Source organism: Miscanthus floridulus, chromosome 7 (assembly GCF_019320115.1).
Source record: "Miscanthus floridulus cultivar M001 chromosome 7, ASM1932011v1, whole genome shotgun sequence".
Lineage (NCBI taxonomy): Eukaryota > Viridiplantae > Streptophyta > Magnoliopsida > Poales > Poaceae > Miscanthus > Miscanthus floridulus.
The window spans coordinates 126,702,624-126,723,440 of NC_089586.1; the positions used below are offsets into that span (position 1 = coordinate 126,702,624).

The 20,817-nt window shown below is 46.3% G+C and overlaps 2 protein-coding genes across 2 annotated transcripts; both read left to right on the top strand.

Moving 5' to 3' along the window:
• Positions 1-17,344: 17,344 nt before the first annotated feature.
• Positions 17,345-17,842, top strand: LOC136466230 (glycine-rich protein DOT1-like). Its single transcript, XM_066464646.1, has one exon. It carries the CDS (start codon positions 17,345-17,347, stop codon positions 17,840-17,842), a length of 498 nt encoding a protein of 165 aa, XP_066320743.1.
• Positions 17,843-19,358: 1,516 nt separating this feature from the next.
• On the top strand, positions 19,359-20,817 carry LOC136464676 (transcription factor IBH1-like 1). The gene is made up of 2 exons (XM_066463638.1): positions 19,359-20,440; positions 20,712-20,817. The coding sequence occupies exons 1-2, from the start codon at positions 19,804-19,806 to the stop codon at positions 20,729-20,731; spliced, it is 657 nt and encodes a 218-aa protein (XP_066319735.1). The 5' UTR covers positions 19,359-19,803; the 3' UTR covers positions 20,732-20,817.

A 20,817-nucleotide genomic window follows, 5' to 3' on the forward strand; every position in this document is an offset into this window, starting at 1 on the left:
AACAGGAATGGAGTGGTCACCATAGGGTTGGTAGTCCTGGCCAAAGTCGGGACTTCCGACAGCCGGGAGTTCCGGCGTACGTCGGGACTTCCGACGGTCGGAACTCCCGACGGTCACCGGGACTTCTGGCGCACACGGTGACCATCCCATTCATGGGGCTTCAAATCACGACACACATCCAAACAAGGGAGATAGAGGAGTAGAGAGGAAGAAAGAATAGAGGCAAAACAAAAGGTACATTGGATTTAGGGTTAGAACACCAAGGTAGTACCTTGAAACGAGAACGGAAGAGATGTAGAGAACCAAATCGTAGTCGTCGACGAATAAATCCACGGGCACAATCTCCTCCACCAATGGAATCTCCTCCACCAATGGAATCTCCTCCACACCAACGACAAGAACACCCCAATCCGAAGAAAACGAGGGCACGGGCGGTGGAAGGGAGGGAGGGAGGGTGGTCGGCACTACCGGCAAGACCTCCGGTGGCGGTGGAAGAAAGAAGGAGGCCAGAGGACAAGGTGGGGCGGCGGTGGGAGGGGAGCGGCGCGAGGAGGAGCCAAGGCGGCGTCGGCGTCGGTAGAGGAAGAGAAACCGCAGTAAAACAAATAGGACGGGGCCGGTTAAAAGGGAGTTGGGTAACGGGTCGGCGCAGTCAGATCTGCGTCGGAACTCCCGGCGTACGCCGGGACTTCCGGCAGTCGGGACTTCCGGCGCGAGTCGGGACTCCCGGCCGTCGGGACTTCCGACGCAGGGAAACAGAAAAACACCTTAACCTGCACTCGCTCTGCTATGTGGGGCAAAAATACGATGGACACTCATATTTTCACCGGTGACTAGATTTCATTGATCCAATACAAAACAATAGTCACTCATGAAAATTACAAAGTAGTTTTTGAAAGTGGCACACAATGTTTTCACAATCCTTTTCTCCTAACTAGATCAAACAAAATTTGTGTGCAAGGGATCAAGCCACGTTACGAGAATCAATGATATTTAGTTCACTCCTCAAAGCACAAAATCTTGACTCATCTAGGGGCTTTGTGAAGATATCGGCTAATTGTTTTTCGGTGCTCACATGATGAATGGCGATATCTCCTTTGGCTTCGTGGTCTCTCAAAAAATGATGCCGGATGTCTATGTGCTTTGTTCGAGAGTGGTTTACGGGGTTGTTTGCCAACTTAATGGCACTCTCGTTGTCACACAAAAGTGGAATCTTGGTTAACTCACATCCAAAGTCCTTTAGTGTTTGCTTCATCCAAAGTAGTTGGGCACAACAAGCGCCGGCCGCCACATACTCGGCTTCGGCGGTGGACAAAGCAATGGAATTTTGCTTCTTAGAGCTCCAAGACACCAAGGAACGACCAATAAATTGGCAAGTTCTGGTAGTACTCTTTCGGGTTACTTTGCAACCGGCATAATCCGAATCGGAATAGCCAAGTAACTCAAAAGTGGAGCCCTTAGGATACCACAAGCCAAGATTAGGAGTGTGCACAAAATACCAAAAAATTCTCTTAATGGCCATCAAATGACATTCTTTCGGATTAGCTTGAAATCTTGCACACATGCACATGCTAAGCATAATATCGGGCCTAGATGCACAAAGGTAAAGGAGTGATCCAATCATGGAGCGATATACCTTTTGATCAATGTCTTTTCCTCCTTGATCAAGATCAAGATGTCCATTGGTTGGCATGGGTGTCTTGATGGGCTTGGCCTTGTCCAAGTTAAACTTGTTCAACATGTCATTGGTGTACTTGGTTTGACTTATGAACGTGCCATCCTTGAGTTGCTTGATTTGAAATCCAAGAAAGAACTTCAACTCTCCCATCATGGACATCTCGAACCTATTTGTCATAATCCTACTAAATTCCTCACAAAAAGCCACATTAGTACTACCAAATATTATGTCATCGACATATATTTGGTAAACAAAGATATCATTATTGGCTTTGCGAGTAAACAAAGTAGCATCGGCCTTTCCTATCTCAAAACCTTGTTTGAGTAGGAAATTCTTTAAACAATCATACCAAGCTCTAGGGGCTTGTTTGAGCCCATAGAGCGCCTTGTCGAGCTTGTAGACGTGGTTTGGATACTTGGGGTCTTTAAAGCCCGATGGTTGCTCTACATACACCAACTCAGATAGGGGGCCATTGAGAAATGCACTCTTCATATCTATTTGATATAACTTGAAATCATGATGGGCGGCATAGGCAAGTAGAATACGAATTGATTCTAGCCTAGCCACCGGTGCATAGGTCTCCCCAAAATCCAAGCCTTTAATTTGAGTGAATCCTTAAGCCACCAACCTTGCCTTGTTCCTTGTTACCACGCCATGCTCATCTTGCTTGTTGCGGAAAACCCACTTGGTTCCAATCATATTTTGCTTGGGTCTTTCCACCAAGGACCAGACTTCATTCCGAGTGAAGTTATTCAACTCCTCTTGCATGGCTATCATCCAATCTGGATCATCAAGTGCCTCTTCCACCCTACGAGGTTCTAAAGGAGAAACAAACGAGTAATATTCACAAAAACTTGCTAAACGGGAACGTGTAGTTACCCCTCGTCGAATGCTCCCCCAATATGTTATCAATGGGATGATCCCATTGAATGGATTGATGCACTTTAGGATGCGGCACTTGAGTTGATCTTTGGATAGGGCCATCATCATCATCATCATCATGGTCATGATCGATTGGAAGATCACAATCATGAGCTTATGGAGGGTTGACCTCACTACTTTCTCCATTGTTGAGTTGTGGTTGAGCTCGCCCATTGTTGACACCATCTTCATGAGAATGACCTTGTGCTTCTTTTGATCTCCCATCTTGACTATCTCTTGTTGCGGAGCTTCACCATGTTCATTTGATGAAACATGATGAATGGTTGGATCAAGATCATCATGCACAACATGGTCTTCATCTTCGTCTTCAACGGGCTTTACTTCACCAATAGCAAGCTTCTTGATTACTTCATGTGGGGCTTCCTCATTACCTACATTCTCAACATTGACTTGCTCTTTTTGAGAGCCGTCGGTTTCATCAAAAGTCACGTCTACCGCAATTTCAATCAAACCGGTGGTTTTATTGAAAACACGGTATCCATGTTCGTTAGTACCATAACCAAGCATGAAACCTTCATCAACCTTTGGTGCAAACTTAGAACTCTTGGATTTCTTGTTAAGTATGAAACACTTGGATCCAAAAACTCTAAAGTAGTGCACCTTAGGCTTTTTACCGGTTAGAAGTTCGTAGGCGGTCTTTTCTCTTATCTTGTGAAGATATAAGCAGTTGATGGCATGACATGCCGTGTTAACCGCTTCCGCCCAATAGTTGGTTGGAGTCTTGTACTCATCCAACATTGCTCTTGCGGCTTCTATGAGCGTTCGGTTCTTCCTCTCCACAACACCATTTTGTTGTGGAGTGTATGGAACCGAAAACTCATGCTTGATTCCTTCTACATCAAGAAACTCTTCAATGTTGGTGTTCTTGAACTCCGTCCCGTTGTCACTTCTAACTCTTTTAATTTTGACATCAAACTCATTTTGGGCTCTTTTCGCAAACTTCTTGAAGATTCCTTGGACTTCACTCTTTTCACGCAAAAAGAATACCCAAGTGAAACGAGAATAATCATCAACAATTACAAAGCCATATTTGTTACCACCAATGCTTATATAAGCGACGGGTCCAAATATGTCCATGTGAAGCAACTCCAATGGCCTTTCGGTTGTCACAACATTCTTGATGGGATGTTTAGCTCCAACTTGTTTTCCCGCTTGGCATGCGCTACAAATCCTATCTTTCTCAAAAGAAACATTTGTTAGTCCAAGGATGTGTTCGCCTTTTTGAAGTTTGGCCAAGTTCCTCATCCCAACATGGGCAAGTCGGCGATGCCATAACCAACCCATGCTAGATTTTGCCATTAAACAAGTCTCGGGATTTACTCTATTTGATGTGAAATCAACTAGATAGAGTTTCCCCTTTAAATGACCCATAAATGCAATAGAGGAATCCTCCCTTCTATAGACTTCCACACCCTTATTCATAAAGAGACAATTGTAACCCATCTCACAAAGTTGTGAAACCGACAACAAATTGTATCTCAACGAATTCACAAGTAAGACATTGGAAATGAAATTATCATTTGATATTGCAATTTTACCCAAACCGAGTACCTCACCTTTTCCATTGTCACCAAACACAATATTTCCACTTTGATCATGACTTGGTTGGAATGATGTGAACATGTCCTTCTCTCCGGTCATATGATTGGTGCATCCACTATCCAACACCCAACTTGTTCCACCGGAGGAATATTCCTACAAAAACAAATTAAGCTTTTGTTTTAGGTACCCAAAAAGATTTGGGTCCTAGAGGGTTAGTCACATAAAACTTGGGCACCCAAACACTCCTCATAATTTCCTTTCTCTTTTGGGCACCAACATACTTAACCACAATCTTGCCATCCTTGCCCCAACAACACATGTAGTCACTAGCATAGCACCGTGGAAGTGGTGCTTGTGGCTTGAGGACATCGGATTGCTTTGTCTTGATATTTGTAGGTTGGATCTTTGGAATGTATACCTTGTTGTTTGCCTTGCATATAAGCTCATCAAGAGCAACACCCTTGTTGAACTTCACACAAGGCACACCATTTATTATATTCCTTCCATTTGCCCTTCCATCATACCTATTGTAGCCAATGCCTTCCTTGATTGATGGGTGCCTTGATGACTTGTATATAGTCTTGTTAGATTGCTCTTGACACTTACACCCATTCTTCAATATCATCTCCAACCTATGAATCTCCTTGTTTTTCTTCTCTAACTCAACAAGGTTAGTTGCATATGCGTTTACATCAATTTTATAGCATCTTTTACAACCATCACTAGTGGAGACATTAGAGACTTTGGTTGCCTTAGGAGAAGTTGAAGTGCTAGCCCAAAAAGTACTATAGTTTAGCTCAAGATTTTGATATTTTTCTTTCAAGCTTGTGAGGCTTTCTTGAGCTATACTCTTTTCATTCTTAAGGCTAGCTATTTGATCGTTAACCGAGGAATGTTCCTTAGTCAATTTCCCAATTGAGTCATTGGCTAAAGACAATTCAATGGTTAATTTCTCAACCTTCATCTTTTCCTCGGTGATAGATGCTTCAAGTGTAAGGTTTTTCTCTCTCTCTTGAGTAATTATATCTCCTTGCAACTCTAAGCATCTATCCCTCTTCTCTAGTTTCTTCATTAGCATTTTTATTTTAGTGAAGGCCTTTTTACCAAATTTTTTTATCATGGTTGCTTCAATTTCTTCTATGTTATCATCACAACTATCATACTCATCACTAGAGGAAACGGGTGTAGTATGTACCTTCTCCCCTTTTGCCATGAGACAAGTTGGGGTGTAGTAGTCATTGTCGATGAGGTTGGAGAAGAGCCTCGATGATGAAGATAGGTTGGAGAAGAGCTTTGGTGGTGAAGTTGAGTCGGGGAAGATCATGGTCGGTGAAGAAGAGTGGTGGATGGCGATGTTTGCGACTCCCTTCTTCTTCTTCTCATCATCACTTAAGTTACTATCACTTGACTCCCATTTTTCCCCAAGATGAGCTTCACCTCTCTTCTTGCCTTTGTTCTTTTTATCTTCATCCTTGTCATGCTTGTGCTTCTTTTTCTCATTAGGACAATCGGCTATGAAGTGACCAACTTGACCACATCCATAGCAAAATCTCTTTTTGAACCTTCTCTTACCATCACCATAGGTCTTGCGATTGCTTTTCTTCTTCATAAACTTTCTAAGATTTCTAATCACAAATGCAACCTCCATATCGGAATCTTCTTCTCCACTTGAGGAATCATCCTTCACTTTCTTCTTTTTTCTTGACTTGAAACTTGACCTTCATGTTGTTGAGTTGCTTTAAGGGCGGCACTCTTGTTGAATCCCATTGCATTAGGATTTTGATTGTGAGCATTGATTGCATCTTCATCTAGACACTCATGATGCTTGAGCTTTGAAAGAACTTCTTGAGGTGTCATCTCATCATAACCGGGCCTTTCCATGATCACGGATGCTAGCATGTTGTTCTTGGCTCTATAGGTTCTCAACATCTTTCTAGCAACTTTGTTGTCATCCCATTCGTTGCTACCAAGAGCTCTTATGCGGTTGACCAATGCCATGAGCCTATCAAACATGGATTATGTTGTTTCATTTTGCAAGAATACAAATCTTTCCAATTCACCATGAAGTAACTCTATGTTGCCTTTTCTCACACTTTTATCTCCTTCAAATGATACTTTCAAAGTATTCCAAATTTGCTTTGCACTTTCCATTCCATTCACTTTTCTAAACTCATCCGGAGCTAGGCTTGACACAAGCAATGCTACGACTTATGCATTTTGATGGAGGTTGTGCACTTCTTCCGGAGTTATCTCTCTATCTTCATCGGTAGAAATCATCACACCAACATCCATAACTTCCCAAAGTCTTGCGGCTATTAGATGCATCTTCATCTTGTAAGACCAATCGGTGTATCTTGTTCCATCAAAGTGAGGTGGCTTGCCAATATTGACGGACGGAGTATGTAGTGTTGAACCTTTCATGATTTGTCCATAGTCAAAACTCATGTGTGAATATATTCCTTTTCCATGAGCATGCTCACTAGCTCCAATATCACTAGCAGCATCTTTGTTTACTTCATTCTTGTCACTAATATCATTCTTGCCACTTATTGCATCATCAACCTTCTTGCTCAATTCTTCCTTCAACTTGCTCATCTCATCTTGCATCTTTTTCATTTCATCTTGAAAGAGCTTGACTTGAGTACTCATCAACTCTTCAGCTATTTTCTTGGCCATTTCGATGGCAATGGCTTGCATCTTGTCGGTCTTCGACATTGTTTCTTCTCACGTGGTGAAACGCAAAGAGAAGACCTTGCTCTGATACCAATTGAAAGGATCTAACAATGCCTAGAGGGGGGGTGAATAGGCGTATCTAAAAATTTACTGCAAATGCTAAGTTCAAATCTGTCAGCCACTGTCGGAAGTCCCGATGTTGTCAGAAGTTCTGACGCAAATGTCAGCAGTTCTGACGCCTACGTGAACTACAAAAGTAATGCCAAATTTAACTTTGCGGATAAATAAACTTACAACCTCACTTCCTAGTGGTTTGGTGAAGATGTTGGGTCACTCCCTTGATGCCGTAATACCTCCAAACCGTAGATCGAGTCCAAACCCTAAAATGGAGATTTTGGAGACAAAGAGACAAACACATACAAGTAATCTCAAGCAATCACAACAACAACAAGCACGCGGGACACAAGGATTTATCTCAAGGTTCGGCAACCCCACAAAGGAGCTCCTACGTCCTCATTGTTGAGGTGACCACTAAGGTCGGAGTCTTTTCCACCTCCTTGCCTCTCTCAAAGCGACCACAAAGGTCACTTGAGCTTTCCACTAAGAAATCGAAGGGTGATACAAACTTCCTAAGGCTCTTCCACAAGATGGAAGCTCTTGGGCAACGCCTAGCTGGCTAGGGGCAAAGCCCCAAGAGTAAAAGACGCAAACACAACCGGCTTGACGAAGAAATCAAGTGCTCAAGCTATCCAAAGTGATGCTCTCACTTAATCCACTCTCCTTTTACTCAAAAACTAAGGGAATCGAAGATTGGAGCAAAGGGGGAAGGAGAGGGGTGCTTTAGTTGCTTGGGAGCTGTTTAGCATGAAGTGAGTCAACTGTGAAATGAGTCCGTAACGGTTAGAAGTGAAGAGAGGAGTATTTATACTCCAAGTGAAAATCCAACCGTTCAGATCTACGTCGGGAGTCCCGATGCAGATCCCGGGACTTCCGACGAAAGTAGAAAATACTGTTCCCAAAGGGTCAGAAGTCCACGGGTGAAAGTCAGTGACGGAACTCCCGGCAAACATCGGGACTTCCGATGGTCGGAACTCCCGACGATCGTCGGGACTTTCGACGAGCACAGTTAATCAAACAGCCAGCACTGCTGAGGCCGGGACTCCCGGCTTGGGTTAGGTCAGTGTCGGAACTCCTGGCGAACGTCGGGACTTCTGACGGTCGGAACTCCTGGCGAACGTCGGGACTTCCGACGTGCACAGACAGCGAGCAGTCAGAAGCACAGGTGCCGGGAGTCCTGGCTTAGGTCGGGACTTTCGACTGTCGGGAGTTCCGACTTACGTCGGGACTTCCGACACCGAAAGTCATAGAAAATTATTCTATGTGCTCGTGAAGTGCTAGAGTGACACACTTTTGATTTTATTTAAATGCTTGAGCACTCTATCTTCCTCAGACCAACTAAACTTGTATCCCTCTTTATAGTGCGGCGGATCCTAAACTCAAAAACAAAATTAAAACCTTTGGAGATCATTTTGAATTCGTCCGCCTTTACAACTTCAAGAATTGAGGGATACCATTTAATCTTTATTAACTCTTTGAATCTTTCATGGGACTAATAGCTGCAACATATGTCATTAAGATCACATTAGTCCCTAATTTGGATGTCATCAATACACCAAAACTCACATAGGGGGCAAATGCACTTTCACTCTCTAATCATGGACATCTCAAACTCATTAGCCATCATCTTTCCAAACTCATCACAAAAATCTTGATTTGTTGATCCAAATATGATGTCATCTACATAGATTTGCAATACAAATAGAACTTTTCCAATCTTCTTGATGAAAAGAGTGGTGTCAACCTTACCCATTGTGAACCCTTTAGAGAGGTGGAAGTCCCTCAATCTCTCATACCATGCTCTAGGTGCTTGCTTCAAGCCATACAATGCCTTCTTCAACTTGTACACATGGTTGGACTTCTTGTCATCTTCAAAACCAGGAGGTTGCTCAACATATACTTCTTCATTGATGTAGCCATTGAGAAATGCACTCTTAACATCCATTTGATAGAGCTTGATGTTGTGGGCACAAGCATAGGCTAGCAAGATTCTAATTGCTTCCAATCTAGCAACTGGGGCATATGTTTCTCCAAAGTCAAGACCTTCAACTTGTGTATATCCTTGTGCTACTAATCTTGCTTTGTTTCTTACTACTATCCCATCTTGATCTTGCTTGTTTCTAAAGACTCATTTGGTTCCAATCACATTGTGTCCCTTTGGTCTTTCTACCAACTCCCATACTTGATTTCTTGTGAAGTTATTCAATTCTTCATGCATAGCATTCACCCAATCAACATCCTTCAATGCTTCATCTATCTTCTTTGGTTCAATGGATGACACAAATAAGAAGTGTTCACAAAATGATGCCAATCTTGATCTTGTTTGCACACCTCTTGAAATATCACCAATGATTGTATCCAAAGGATGATCTCTTACAATACTTGTTGGTTGGAGCAATGGAACTTGATTGCTTGCACTTGCTAGATCATTGGGTTGAGATGATGTACTAGCTACTTGATCTTATTCATTGTCATGAGATTCACTTGCATTAACTTGATTTGTATCATATTGCACATTTGAGTTAGAGAGCACTTGCACTTGATCATCTTCATCATCATTCACTTGACTAGGCCTCAAATCACCAATATCCATGTTCTTCATGGCATTTGAAAGTTGAATGTCTCTAACATCTTCCAAGTTCTCATTCTCTACTTGTGAACCCTTGGTTTCATCAAATTCAACATCATGAACTTCCTCAAGAGTACCACTATCCAAATTCCATACTCTATAAGCTTTGCTTGTAGTGGAATAACCAAGTAAGAATCCTTCATCACATTTCTTATCAAACTTGCCCAATCTTATGTCTTTCTTCAAGATATAGCATTTGCAACCAAAGACCCGAAAATATGTAATGTTGGGCTTTCTACCATTCAAGAGCTCATATGGTGTCTTCTCTTTCAATCGGTGACAATAGAGGCGGTTGCTACAATAGCAAGCCATGTTGATAGCTTTGGCCCAAAAAGATTGACTCACATTGTACTCACTAAGCATAGACCTTGCCATATCAATGAGTGTTCTATTCTTCCTCTCAACAAGGCTATTTGATTGGGGAGTGTACTTGGTCGAGAATTGATGTCTAATTCTAAATTCATCACATAATTCATCAATTCTAGTGTTCTTGAACTCACTACTATTGTCACTTCTAACTTTCTTAATGGTTGTTTCAAACTCATTGTGAATGCCTTTGACAAATGATTTGAATGTTGCAAACATATCACTTTTGTCCACTAGAAAGAATACCCATGTGTATCTAGTGTAGTCATCCACTGTCATAAAGCCATATTTGTTTCCACCGATACTTGTGTATTGTGTTGGCCCAAACAAGTCCATGTGCAATAACTCAAATGCTTTACTAGTGCTCATCATGTTTTTCTTAGGATGGGTGTTTCCAACTTATTTGCCGGCTTGACAAGAGCTACAAAGCTTATCCTTTTCAAACACAACATCTTTCAAGCCTTTAACTAAGTCATGCTTAACTAATCTATTCAATTGTTTCATTCCACATGACCAAGCCTTCTATGCCATAACCAACCCATGCTAGACTTAGTGAACAAGCATGTAGATAATCTAGCTTCACTAGCATTGAAATCAACCAAGTATAGATTCTCATGTCTAAAACCTTTGAAGATCAAGTTAGAGCCATCTACACTTATGATCTCTATATCATCTACCCCAAATATGCATTTGAATCCAAGATCACACAATTGTGCTATGGATAGCGAATTGAAGTTCAAGCTCTCTACTAGCAACACATTGGATATGCTCATGTCATTGGATATTGCAATCTTACCAAGTTCTTTGACCTTGCCTTTGCCATTGTCACCAAATATGATACTATCATAGCCATCATTGCCATTGGTGTTGATTGAGTTGAACATTCTTGCATCACCGGTCATGTGTTGAGTGCACCCACTATCAAGAATCCAATGCCTTCCTCCGGCTTTGTAATTGACCTACAAAAGAAGATCAATTTATTTTAGGTACCCAAACTTGTTTGAGTCCTTGAAGGTTAGTAACCAAGCTCTTTGGCACCCAAATGGCTTTCTTCTTTGAGCCCATCCATGGTTTGCCAATGAACTTAGCCTTCACACCATTTGTACCCTTAACAAGCATATAGGAAGAATTAAGCTTAATGGAGGATACATTAGTATTTTTGCTTTTGTTGGTGCATCCATGCTCTCTATGACCAACTTGCTTGCAACTAGTACAAAATCGACCATTGTTCTTCATAAAACTTGTCTTGTGAGGAGCAAAGGCCGCCTTGCCTTTCTTGAGGGTATAGCCCAATCCCTCTTTGTAGAGAGAAGCTCTTTGGCTACCCAAGGCCATAAGCAAGCGGTCCTCACCATCATAAGCCTTAGCTAAGGTGTGAGTGAGCTTAGTTACCTCCTTGAGGTTCTCATTCTCAACCACTAGTGAGGTATCACAAGTGAGACCATCACTACTAGATGAGGTGGAAGTAGAAGTGCTACAAGAAGGGTTAGTTGGAGGAACAATGATAGGCATAGATAATGATCCATCAATTATATCACAAGTTAAACCTACATTGCAAGTTTCAACATGCTCCTTTTTAGTTTGCTCATCAAGTAGAAAGGAATGAGCCTTTTCAAGGTTTTTGTGAGCCTTGCAAAGCTTCTTATGGGCATCCTCTTACCTCTCATGAGATGCATTGAGCTCATCAAACGCTTGCTTAAGGGCTTTTAGTTCCTTACGTAAGCTTTTGCATTCCCTTCTTGAGATGTCAAAGTGTTCTCTAGCATCTTCTAGCATGTCAATTAATTCATCTTTAGTAGGTTCATCATCATCATATCACTATCACTATCATATTCATTATTACTTCCATCATCACAAGTTTGTACCTTAGTGACCTTAGCCATGAAGTATTATGGAGAGTCGAAGAGAGAAGGCTTCTCATTGATTGCTATACTTGTAAGAACCTTCTTCTTAGTGGTCTTGTGATCATCACTATCATCATCATCATCACTTGAGGAAGCATCACTATCCCAAGTGACCACATATGATCCACCCTTCTTTTTTTTGAAGAATGTCTTGTCCTTCTTCTCCTTCATTTCTTTCTTGTCCTTCTTCTTGTTCTTCTTGTCATCATCATTGTCGCTATTATATGGGCATTGAGCAACAAGATGATCTTTGCTTCCACACTTGAAGCATCTTCTTGACTCATATTTGTTTTTGGATGAAGACTTCTTTCTTCTTGTACGGTAGCCTTTCTTCACCATGAACTTGCCAAACCTCTTGACAAAGAGAGCCATCTTCTCATCATCACTATCATCCCATGAATCATTATCCTCACTTGATGTTTCTTGCTTTGCTTTGCCCTTGGATGATGTGGCCTTGAATGCCACACTCTTCTTCTTGTCTTCCTTCTTCTCACCTTTCTTCTTCCTCTTTTCTTCCTTCTCATCATCATCTCTATAGGCATCATCGGTCATGATATCTCCCAAGACTTGGTTTGGTGTCATGGTGTCCAAACCACTCCTTACTAGAATAGTGACCAATGTACCAAATCTTGAGGGTAGGCATCTCAAGAACTTGTTTGAGAACTCCTTGTCCTCTATCTTCTCACCAAGTGCCTTGAGATCATTTACAATCACTTTCATCCGATGGAACATGTCCGGCACACTCTCATCTTCCTTTATCTTGAAACTAGCAAATTTATCCTTGAGAATGTATGCCTTTGCACCCTTGATTGCCTTGGTGCCCTCAAATGATTCTTCCAATTTCTTCCATGCCTCATGAGCTCTCTCAATGTTCTTGATTTGCTCAAATGTTCTCTCATCTAAAGCATCATGGATGACACTAAGAGCAATGTCATTGTTTTGGAGTAGCAATTCTTCGGCGGCGGTGGGAGCCTCTTCATCTTTTATCTCAATTTTTGTTTCTACCACCTTCCAAATCTTCCTATTGATTGACTTGATGTATGATGTCATCTTAGCCTTCCAATAGGGATAATTTGAGCCATCAAATTGGGGTGGCTTCTTGGTGTTGTTAATTTGAGCTATTTTTACACCGAAGGTTGTTAAGCCTCAAATCACGGTGACCTCGGCTCCGATACCACTTGAAAGGTCCTAATGGCTAGAGGGGGGTGAATAGCCTAATAAAATTTCTACAACAACACTTAACAAAATGGTTAGACAATTATAAGGCAAAGCAAGTGTTGCGCTAGACTACTCAAAATGCAAGCCACCTACCACAATTCTAGCTTAGATAGTGTCTATTCACACAATAGCTATGACACTACCTTATGTTAGTGTGCTCTCAAAAGCTAACTAAAGAGCCACACCAACCAAACAAGCAAGCTCTCACAACTAGCTACACTAAAGAGCTTGTTAACTAGTTTGCAGTAAAGTAAAGAGAGTGATCAAGAAGGTTATACCGTTGTGTAGATGAAGAACCAATCAATCACAAAGATGAATAACAATGAAGACCAATCACCTCGGAATCAATAATGAATACAATGATTTTTACTGAGGTTCACTTGCTTGCCGGCAAGCTAGTCCTCGTTGTGGCGATTCACTCACTTGGAGGTTCACGCGCTAATTGGCATCACACGCCAAACCCTTAATAGGGTGCCACACAACCAACATAAGATGAGGATCACACAAGCCACGAGCAATCCACTAGAGTATCTTTTGGCGCTCCGCCAGTGAAAGGTCAAGAACCCCTCACAATCACCACGATCGGAGCCGGAGACAATCACCACCTCCGCTCAACGATCCTCGCTGCTCCAAGCCGTCTAGCTGGCGGCAACCACCAAGAGTAACAAGCGAAATCCGCAGCGAAACACGAACACCAAGTGCCTCTAGATGCAATCACTCAAGCAATGCACTTGGATCACTCCCAATCTCACTATGATGATGAATCAATGATGGAGATGAGTGGGAGGGCTTTGGCTAAGCTCACAAGGTTGCTATGTCAATGAAAATAGCCAAAGATATGAGCCATAGCCGGCCATGGGGCTTAAATAGAAGCCCCTATGAAATAGAGCCGTTATACCCCTTCACTGGGCACAGCGCGCTCTGACCGGACGCTTCGGTCATACTGACCGGACGCTAGCCCTCAGCGTCCGGTCACCCGATGGACGCCACGTGTCACCAGCTTCAAACGCTGTTCGTCAGATTTCAACGGCTACGAAGCTGACCGGACGATCCGGCAAAACTGACCGGACGCTAGCCCTCAACGTCCGGTCATTTCCAGTAAGCTCCCCGAGGCGTATTTCTTCGACCGGACGCGTTCGGTCCACCTTGACCGAACACAGTCCAGCGTCCGGTGGTTAACCCTAGGCACTGTGCCGTCTTACCAGTTCGACCGGACGCAAGCAGCCAGCGTCCAGTGCTTTCAGACCCAGCGTCCGATCAGTTGACCGACGCCAGCGTCTTCACGACCAACTCCTGTTCACTTCTAACTTCTCTACCCTTACTCAAATGTGCTAACCACCAAGTGTATCACCTTGTGCACATGTGTTAGCGTATTTTTACAAACATTTTCAAGGGTGTTAGCACTCCACTAGATCCTAAATGCATATGCAATGAGTTAGAGCATCTAGTGGCACTTTGATAACCGCATTCCGATACGAGTTTCACCCCTCTTAATAGTACGGCTATCAATCCTAAATGTGATCACACTCTCCAAGTGTCTTGATCACCAAAACAAAATAGCTCCTATGGTTTATACCTTTGCCTTGAGCTTTTTGTTTTTCTCATTCTTCCATTCAAGTTTAAGCCCTTGATCATCGCCATACCATCACCATTGTCATGCTATGATCTTCATTAGCTTCTCCACTTGAAGTGTGCTGCCTATCTCATGATCACTTGATAAACTAGGTTAGCACTTAGGGTTTCATCAATTCACCAAAACCAAACTAGAGCTTTCACCTATTGGGCCCTTCGATCCGTGCCCTGATCGGGGACACCCAACCCTAATATGGTTGGTGGCCCCCCGTCACACAGTACCATAAATATGAGGTGGGGGTCGAGGCGCTCGAGTCACGAGGTTCGCCTGAGCCGCCTAGCACCCCGTCTACAGTCCTAAACCCTAACCGATCACAGAGGGGGCGCTACCAGCGATGGGAAGCGCCGCCACCGCCTCTGCATCTACACCGAGGGGCTGCTACGACGCCGGGCTGCCCTGCGACCACTACTGCACCGCCGCCCTTTGACTCGACACCGCCACTGGGTTATCGCCAAGCACTGCGACGACGAGCCCATCTTCATCCAAGGCGGCCGATGGTTTGCACCATTCACCCCTCTCTTTCTCTCGTTCTATCTACTGTTACTGCACTAGTAGATGTTCTAGGACTCACGATTTTATTCAAAAGTAAGTAGACATGTTAGTTCTATGCCTAGAGATTCTGCTTTAGGTTTAACATAGGGAACAGGGATATGGGTGACCCCTTCCTCGCTCGGCGCGGGGCGTCGACGTCGTCATATTCATGCGCGCAGGCTGGGGCGCTGGGCATGGGTGTGACAGGTGCTCCGCTCGCTCCGCGACCGCGCCCGCGCGTCCATACCCATACCATCCTTCGACCACGCATCCTGGCCGGCCGCTGAGGTGAAAGGACTGGGACGGCTACGAGCCTACGACTACGTGCGCAGGCCAGGTCGACGTGCATGTCTCTGTGCACGTGTGAGCCGATGGAGCTGGCCGGCCGTCCGTCGCGTGACTAGACGGATCCTGAGAATGGCTGCCTCTGTGCCCTGCTGCAGCTGCAGCGCCAGGGCCCAGGGCGGGGCCCGCCGGGGTTCCCCGCGGCCCCTGCGTGCATGCACAGTGCGCCCCGCCTACGGCTACGTCCCTGTTCCCTTCTCGCATGCTATGCAATGGCCAATGGGGCATTGGGCAATGGCAATCCGGGCGCGGCCCTCCCTGTTTCGGCTGCGCCTGCACGTCTGCTTTTGTCCCGTGCTAGGCTGCTAGCTAGCGTCGTCGTCGTGTGGCCCGGGCGGTCTGCCCCTGTGTGCTGCTGTATATCGCGACCGACAGTACGTGTTTGCATTGCATCATTCAGCCATGGCCATGCTGTGGTCAATTAGATAGTTTTTTGCTTTTCGCAGGACAAATCACATTGCGTACCATCCATTATGTACCTAACTGAACTGCTTGAAGTACAGTGTACCTGAACTTGCTTACCACACGTAGGTAACCTACCACATCTGAACTCGCATCTGTCTGTTGCCGCCCACAGCACCAGACACCTCCTCGGCTCCTCCTCTCCCCAGACGGACGGGAAACGGAACGGCGGTGCCACCACGCCACGCACGGGCATCCGATCCTTCACACAGGCCACAGGCGTCGCGCTCGCGCATGCACCTGCTAGAGGGCTAGCGGGCGGGCGAGCGAACAGTTACGTTGCCAGTTGCCACCACCACCACCCCGTTGGCTCGACGCCGCATGTTCCCCGGATCATGCCGCCATGGCCCGACCCCGGGCTGGCGGGGCCCCTGCGGGCGCGCACGCGACCCGTCGCTTTCGAGCGAAAACGAGGTAAAGCGAGCGGGCCGCGCGCGACTGCGGGTGTCTTTGGCAGGGATTCTAGGTGCTCCGGATCCTCTTACATAAGCACTGTGTAGGTACTGTTGATAGGATCTATTTTTCTCTCTCCCCTTTCACTCTCTCACTGACACAATGGAGCTGTTGGAGCTAAAAATTTTAGCTTCTCCTCTCTTGCTTGGCCTGTGAGAGGGAGAGGGAAGAGAGAGAATTTTGGCTCCGATCAACAGTGTAGTACAGTATTCTTGCAGGTAGGAGCCGGAGCCACCTGAATCTGTCCCAAACGGGGCCTGCATCTGCATGCACGCACGACGGATGCGTATCGACAGCTCCAGCTCCAGCAGGGTCCGCGCGACAGGAACACCGCACATGCACAAGCTTCTGAGCGCCCGGCGCGCGCCCTCGCCATCGTACCCGCGTTCCGCTCCGCGGCGTGCGTGCGTGCCCGCCCGGGATGGTGGTTGGTGCCTATAGTTGGCCATTTGGCCCGGGCACTACGGCCAGCCCAAGCACGACACGAATCAGCACGGCCCAGGAACAGCCCGGCCCGACGGCCTTCGTGCCAGTGCCTGGCACGGCCCGGCCTTAGTGCCGTGCTTAGGCCGTCATTCTAGCCCGTAGTGCCGGCCCGGGCACGGCCCGATATCACGTTTGAATATATATATGGTGACTTAGTTAGGGTTTCACTTAGTCTCTCCCTCTCTCTCCGTCTGCACGCCCGCCCTATCTTCACCCGAGCGCACGCGGCGCTCCCTCCCCCGTGCAGCGCTGCCACTCCATCTCCCTCTCCCTCTCCCTCTCCATAGCCAGCAGGCAGGGCATCGCCCCTCCCTCTTCCCCATGTGGAGCTCTCCCCATGCGGCGCTCCATCTCTTCCCCGTGCGATGCGGACCCTCCCTCTCCCTCTCCACATCCGGCAAGCAAGGCGGTGCCTCTCTCTATCCATCTCCTGGCGCGGATCCGGCGAGGTGGAGTCTGCTGGTGGCGGATCCGGCGGGGAGGAGCTCTCCGATGGCGGATCCGGCGAGGAGGAGCTGTCCGGTGGCGGATCCAGCGAGAAGGAGTCCGTTAGTGACGGATCCGGCAAGCACGAGCCCGCCGGCGGCGGATCCGGCGGGGAGGAGCTCTCCGGTGGTGGATCCGGCGAGGAGTCCGCTGGTGGCGGATTCGGCGCGGAGCAGTCTGCTCGTGGTGGGTCTGGCGCGGAGAAGTCTGCTGGCGGCGGATCCGGCGCAGAGGAGTCCGCTAGCGGTGGATCCAGCGAGCACGAGCACGCCGGCGGATCCGGCGAGGAGGATGCGGGCTCAACGCGAGCGGATGCACGTGACACGACGGCGCAGCCCCAGCAAGCGATGACACTGCTGGGCCGCCGTGCCCAGTGACACGGCACGGCACGGCTAAAACCTGATAGTGCCGTGCCTAGGCCGGCACCTCAGCACGGCGGCACTAACAGGCACGACACAACTAATCTACCGTGCCGCGTAGTGCCGTGCCTGGCCGTGCCCGTGCTAGTGCCGTGCCATGCGTCCGGTTTGGCCAACTATATTGGTGCCTTGGTGGCTGCCTACCCGTCCGCGTAAATGGCATCGGCTTGTCGCTGCTGCTTTCAGTTTCAGTACGTGCCCCGGCCCGGCCCCGGACCCGAGCGTGTACTGTGTACAGTGATCCACTGATCCACTGATCCATCTCTCTCCATCGCATAATGCCTTTAGTTTATTTGATTGCTCCTTTCTTTATTTTTTGAAAAAGAAACAATTTGGTCATTTTTCTTTAGAATTAAAGTTTGCTTCGGCTACTGCTTTTTCCAGGTGATGTCGATATTCAGAAATCAGAATTAAGTGAAGCAAAGCACTGCGTGGCTATAGCTTGTGGCCGATGTCTCGATGATCACGAATTCTTCAAAAAAAAAAAAAGAAGAAGAAGAAGAAGATGATCTCGAATTCTCGATCAACAGCGCTTCGCATGTTTGGTTTGTTTTTGTCTAGCTACTGCCTACTACTACCAGTTCTCTGCATGCTGCAGTTGCTTTGCGTAAGAGAGATACGGATAGGAGAAAGCAAGGAATGCATGTGAATGAATAATAAACTGTGTTCATTCATAAGAAATGAGAAATAAAGGATAACTAGTAGCGTACACATGAGCAATTTGTGCATGGAGTCACATGCATGCCACCACCGAAGGCACTCATAATATGGGGGGATAAGCTACCTGTCCCGCTAATTAAGGGCTATGAGTATGACCTATATAGGCCTACTAATACACAGCCTCATCACCATATCAATATAATTTTGCCCAACTAACCCCTTTCTAATCTTTAGAAGAGATGTCATCCCTACTAGTACTAGTAAAGCTAAAGGGCCTGTTTAGTTCATTCATGTATCAAGGTTGTTATAACAACGTGCATGCATGTGACCTATATATAAGAAACATCGTTGGACAAGTCTATGTTTAATAAAGAATTAAAGATCGGACCAAATGAAATACTCCTCTATAGTATTTCTTATGTTCATGAACTAATTCAGGGGACGAAGTGGAACTAGCACATACTGAAACTCAAATGTACGCACACAACAGCATCCATATCGATCAGTTACACCACTAATATGATAGATCATGCAACAAGCAGTGTCCCCAAAACACAAATGACTATGCTCCTGTCTACTTTCAGGTACAGTGTACTGTTCACGTAAGGCTAGATAGTGAGCTGCTCACACATAACATGCATGTGGGCGATGGGGCCTCTCTTTAATCTTTTTTGGGGGACATTACATGCATGTCGTCATGTCTTGGTACTTGCTAGTACGCATCGTATATACGCCGAGTATATGATATATATATATGCATATTAACTGATTCAAGCAAGGCAAGCTTGCAATTGCAAGCAGATGCATGGCATGGCATGGCATTGTGGACCTCTTGACCTCTCCCATGTGCCTGCATGTGCACTGTCTCCTCGCCGTTTAGCGGTTTAGGGCCACCGCCCTCCTCCCCGTCCCAGCCAAATGAACGCCATATATAGCTAGGCTCCGATCCTCGCATTGCCACACACACACCAACACCACTCATGTATGTGATGATCTTTCTAACAACCTTGCATCATCTCTTTTCTTCTTTATTTCTTTTTGCTTCCCTAATTTCTCTCTCTCAGCTCAGCTCACAAACAAATATCTCCCCTTCGATCGATCCACAATTATTAAAGCACCATCATTACTAGGTGGTATATATGTGATTATCCGGCAAATTAGCACCCGGATTCCGAGCTGTTGTATTAAATTCTTGTTCCATTCGTACGGTGGCCAAGAAGCCCACCCGGTGTCGTGCTTGCAATTGCAGCTTCCGTTCCATGTCTTGTTCACCACCGTGCAGCAGCAGCCTAGTAGGCGGCATGAGTGCAGGGTCCAAGAAGTTCAGGCATGCGATCCTCAAGAACCTGCTACTAGGGCTCAGGAAGGGCGGTGCTGCGTCGTCGTCGAGGGGCATGAGCCTCCACGAGAGAAGGGACGCCGTCAGGCATGCCGCCGACGCCGCCCTCGCCTCCGCAAGGGGCGCCACGCCGCGCTGGAGCCGGGCCTTGGCGGCGGAGCTCTCGTCGTCCCAACACGGCCGCCGCCGGCCCACCAGCTGGGCCGACGACGCACACCACCTTGTCGACGTTCCTGCCACAAGTGCACGGCCTTCGGGTCAATGCAAGTCGTCGCCGGCGTGCAAGATGGTGATGGCCGGCTGCAAGAAGATGATCTCGAGGAGGCGGCTCCGGGCGAGGCCCAAGAGCAGAGCCACGGCCAGAGCGGCAGGCGCTGTCGCGAGGGTCATGGCGAGGAGGCGGGCCAGGGCGCTGAGGGAGATGGTGCCCGGAGGGAGAGGGATGGTGGACGAGTGCACGCTGCTGGGTGAAACCCTAGACTACGCCGTGTCTCTCAAAGCTCAGGTCGATGCGATGCAGCTCCTGTTGAGGACTCTCCAGGCCCCCAAGAACCCTTGTAAGTGCTCTTCTTTTTTCCCCCTCCAACTGCTTCTGTATTCTGTAATTTGTTTAATTTTCTGATCTATTATCAAGTACTGATTACTTATTAAGTTCTCTGAATTTGGATCATATTTTTGAACATCAATTTGGATACATATGCAAGGTGATTGAGAAATGAGTGTCTTTTTTTGTCTGGTGGTTTCAGAGAGATAGAGCGTGTTTTAGGCCGGCGCATTTGGAGCGACATCTAACACGATATTTTGTTGGATTCTTGCGGTGTTTTGCAGTGCTGAAGCCGCAGCAGTGAGGGGAATTCGAACTACACTGAATTGTGACCAAGATCGTCCATTATCCATGGATAAGACTTGTAAGATGAAATAGATAGCGCCCCCC

Coding starts and splice junctions, on each gene's coding strand:
- LOC136466230 (XM_066464646.1), top strand. CDS start 17,345: ATGCGGACCCTCCCTCTCCCTCTCCACATCCGGCAAGCAAGGCGGTGC.
- LOC136464676 (XM_066463638.1), top strand. CDS start 19,804: ATGTCTTGTTCACCACCGTGCAGCAGCAGCCTAGTAGGCGGCATGAGT. Junction 20,441..20,711: donor CCAGGCCCCCAAGAACCCTT/GTAAGTGCTCTT, acceptor GGTGTTTTGCAG/TGCTGAAGCCGCAGCAGTGA.